At 42.3% G+C, this 3,223-nt stretch overlaps 1 protein-coding gene across 1 annotated transcript in view; it reads left to right on the top strand.

Annotated features, from left to right (window-relative positions):
- Positions 1-2,981, top strand: part of CHRNA9 (cholinergic receptor nicotinic alpha 9 subunit) — a gene marked incomplete at both ends in the record, with an annotated part of 11,367 nt that extends 8,386 nt beyond the window's left edge. Inside the window, one exon of the mRNA XM_080697068.1 lies at positions 2,440-2,981. Coding sequence (XP_080553194.1) covers positions 2,440-2,981 — 542 coding nt within the window. The remainder of the gene's footprint in view (positions 1-2,439) is intronic.
- Positions 2,982-3,223: the final 242 nt, after the last annotated feature.

The raw sequence follows: 3,223 nt of genomic DNA, 5'->3' as shown, positions 1-3,223 counted from the left end.
AAAGAGTGTACACAGCTAGGTGTGGTGGCACATGCCTGTAATTCCAGCTGCTTGGGAGGCTGAGGCAGGGGGACTGTAAGTCTGAAGCCAGCCTAGGTAACTTAGTGATGTTCTGTATCAAAGTAAAAAATAGAAGGCTAGGGATATAAATCAGTGGTAGAGAACCCCTAGGCTCAATCCTCAGTACCTAAAAAAAAAAAAAAAAAAAAGAGAGAGAGAGAGAAAGTATGCACAGAAATGTAGAAATCATATAGAAATATATATTTTCTGCATTAAATGTAGTATCTGATGGATGTTTCGGAGCTGTGGTCTTTACCTTACTGAGAAAGTACTCCCTTTTATTGTTAATCTGGGATTTTTATCAAATAATAAATAAATGGATGATAAACATTATCAAATGCTTTGTCTTCATCTATTGAGATAGTCATGAGTTTTCTCTTTCAATCATTAGTGTAATAAGTTGCATTAATGGGTTTTCTGAGGTTGGAATTCTTTTTATTTCTGGACTAAACTCCTTTGTTATGATATATTATTTGAAGACACTATAGGATTCAGTTAGCCAATATTTATGTAGAACTCTTCAAACGTATCTCTAAGCAAAATGGCTTTCATATATCTTTTCTTACCACTTTTAAAATCCAGGTTAAATTGACTTTATAAAATGAAGTTATCTCTCTTTTTATATTTCTGGAATGACTTGCATTAGAAATGAATTTCTGTTCCTTGGTAGTTTGATAAAGCTCGCTTATAAATTCTTTTGGAGACCTGGAAACTTTCTTTATGGGGAAAAGAGGTATTTGATTTATTTCCATTTATATTCAAGTGTTACTTTGACATCCAATATTTTATAGAAATCTCATCTAGATTATCAAATATAATATTATTTTATTTTTCTGAATCTGTATTTTTTTGCATTTTCTGTTCTGTGAGTGGCCTTATTGAAGGTCTTTCTCCTCTTCTTTCTCTCTCTCTCTCTCTCCCTCTCTCTTTCTCCTCTTTCTTTCTTTCTTTCTTTCTTTCTTTCCTCCTGGGCTCAGTGAGCTTCCTGCTTTCTGAGTAGCTAGGACTACAGTACAGGCAGGTAACACCATTCCCAGATTTATTACTCTTTTCAAAAGCTTGCCTTTGATTCTGTCCATATTCTTAGTATTTTTGTCCCATATTTGATAAATATGTGCTCTTATCTTTATTGTTTTCTTCCTTTATTTCCCTTTTTCATACAAATTTGCTTTATGCGATCATATTCTTTTTTGTGTGTGTGTGGGTCTGGGGATGGAACTCGGCATTCAACTTCTAAGCTACTCCCCAGCCCTATTTTTATTTTGAAACAGGGTCTCACTAAGTTGCAAAGGCCTCACTAAGTAGCCGAGGCTGTCTGTGAACCATGATCCTCCAGTCTCAGCCTCCTGAATGCTGGGATTACAAGCATGCACTACCATGCCCAGCTATGCAATCATATTTTAACAAGGTCTGAAGCCAAGTCTAAGAACTATTTTCTTTCTTACCCAATAGTAATTTTCTTCCATATTAATAAGGTCTGAAGACAAGTATAAGAACTGTCAAGTTCGTTAACTGCTTGATGTTGAAAATGGAAATATTTTCACATCATGATGTCAGCACACATTTGCAAACCTTTTAACCTGGAGCCAAAAACGGTGCTGAAAATGTTACATGCATCATTTTTTGCAGATGCCGAGAGAGCGTTTTTATTAAGCCTTACCATATTTTTGTGAGTTAGATATTATTTTTTCTTTTTCTTTTTTTGGTATCGGGGATTGAACCCAGGGGAGTTCTATCTCTGGGGTACATCTCCAGCAATTTTAATTTTTTTTTGTTGAAACAGTGTCTCAATAAGTTACTGAAGGCCTTACTAAATTGCTGAGGCTGGCCTTTGAATCTTTGAGCCTCCTGTCTTAGCCTCCCAAGGACTGGGGTTACAGGCATGTGCCAGCACACCCAGCTAGTTAGAAACTATTATTACACTCATTTTACACAGCCAGAATCTGAAGCTTAACAGGGGTATGTATTACTCTAGGTTACAAGTCTAATGAGTGACAAAGCTTGGATTTGAACCCAAAAAGTCTAATTCAAAAGCCTACACTAGTGACCACTAGAGTAGATCACTTCCTTAGAAAAAGTGTTTGTTAGTTGGGCGTGGTGGCACATGCTTGTAATCGCAGTATTTGGGGGGCTGAGATAGGAGGATGGCAGGTTCATGGCCAGCCTCAGCAATTTAATGAAGCCTTCTGTAATTCAGCGAGACCCTGTTTCAAAATAAAAAATAAAATAGGGCTGGGGAGGTGTAGCTCAGAGGTAGAACACCCCAGCATGCACACACACACACACACACACACACACACACACACACACACACGTGTTTGTTTGTTGGCAGCTAGGAGGGCGTGTCCAAGCTGACTTGGCTGCTGTTCTTTTCACCAGGCAAATACTACATCGCTACAATGGCCCTAATCACAGCCTCCACCGCCCTGACCATCATGGTGATGAACGTCCACTTCTGCGGGGCCGAGGCCCGGCCAGTGCCACGCTGGGCCCGGGTGGTCATCCTCAAGTACATGGCCAGGCTCCTGTTTGTCTACGACGTGGGGGAGAGCTGCCTCAGCCCACGCCACGGGCAGGGGCGGGTCCACCTCGCCAAGGTGTACGGCCAACTCCCAGAGTCGAACCTGAACACTTCCAGGAGCAGAGCCCTCTCCCGGAAGAAGGACCCGAACAGGCTCCCGAAGAATGACCTGGGGCGCCGGGGCGAGACCCCGCCGGATGCTGCCGGCTACTGTGCGCGGTACGAGGTGCTGGTGAGAAACATCGAGTACATCGCCAAGTGCCTCAAAGACCACAGGGCCACCACCTCCAAGGGCGGCGAGTGGAAGAAGGTGGCCAAGGTCATCGACCGGTTCTTCATGTGGGTCTTCTTCATCATGGTGTCCGTGATGACTGTTTTGATCATAGCAAAAGCAGATTAGCAGGCGTTTGACATCCAGGGAGAAATCAATAAGCCCCCTGCAACTCACTCCAGTGTTCTTTCGAGCTAGTTTGTTTTTCATAGGTGGTTTAGGGGTTAGGTTGCTGGTACTTTTTGACTTTTAACTTCAAGTCAATATTGTAGCCAGGCCTGGTGCTGCAGGCCTGTAAATCTAGTACTTTGGAGCCCGAGGCAGGAGGATTGCAGGTTTGTGGTCAGCCTTAGCAACTTAGAGAGGCCCTC

The sequence above is a fragment of the Muscardinus avellanarius genome (assembly GCF_963383645.1).
Source record: "Muscardinus avellanarius genome assembly, chromosome: 6".
Classification (NCBI taxonomy): domain Eukaryota; kingdom Metazoa; phylum Chordata; class Mammalia; order Rodentia; family Gliridae; genus Muscardinus; species Muscardinus avellanarius.
Note: the sequence above shows the minus strand (reverse complement) of the source record. Positions and strands in the feature narration are given on the sequence as shown.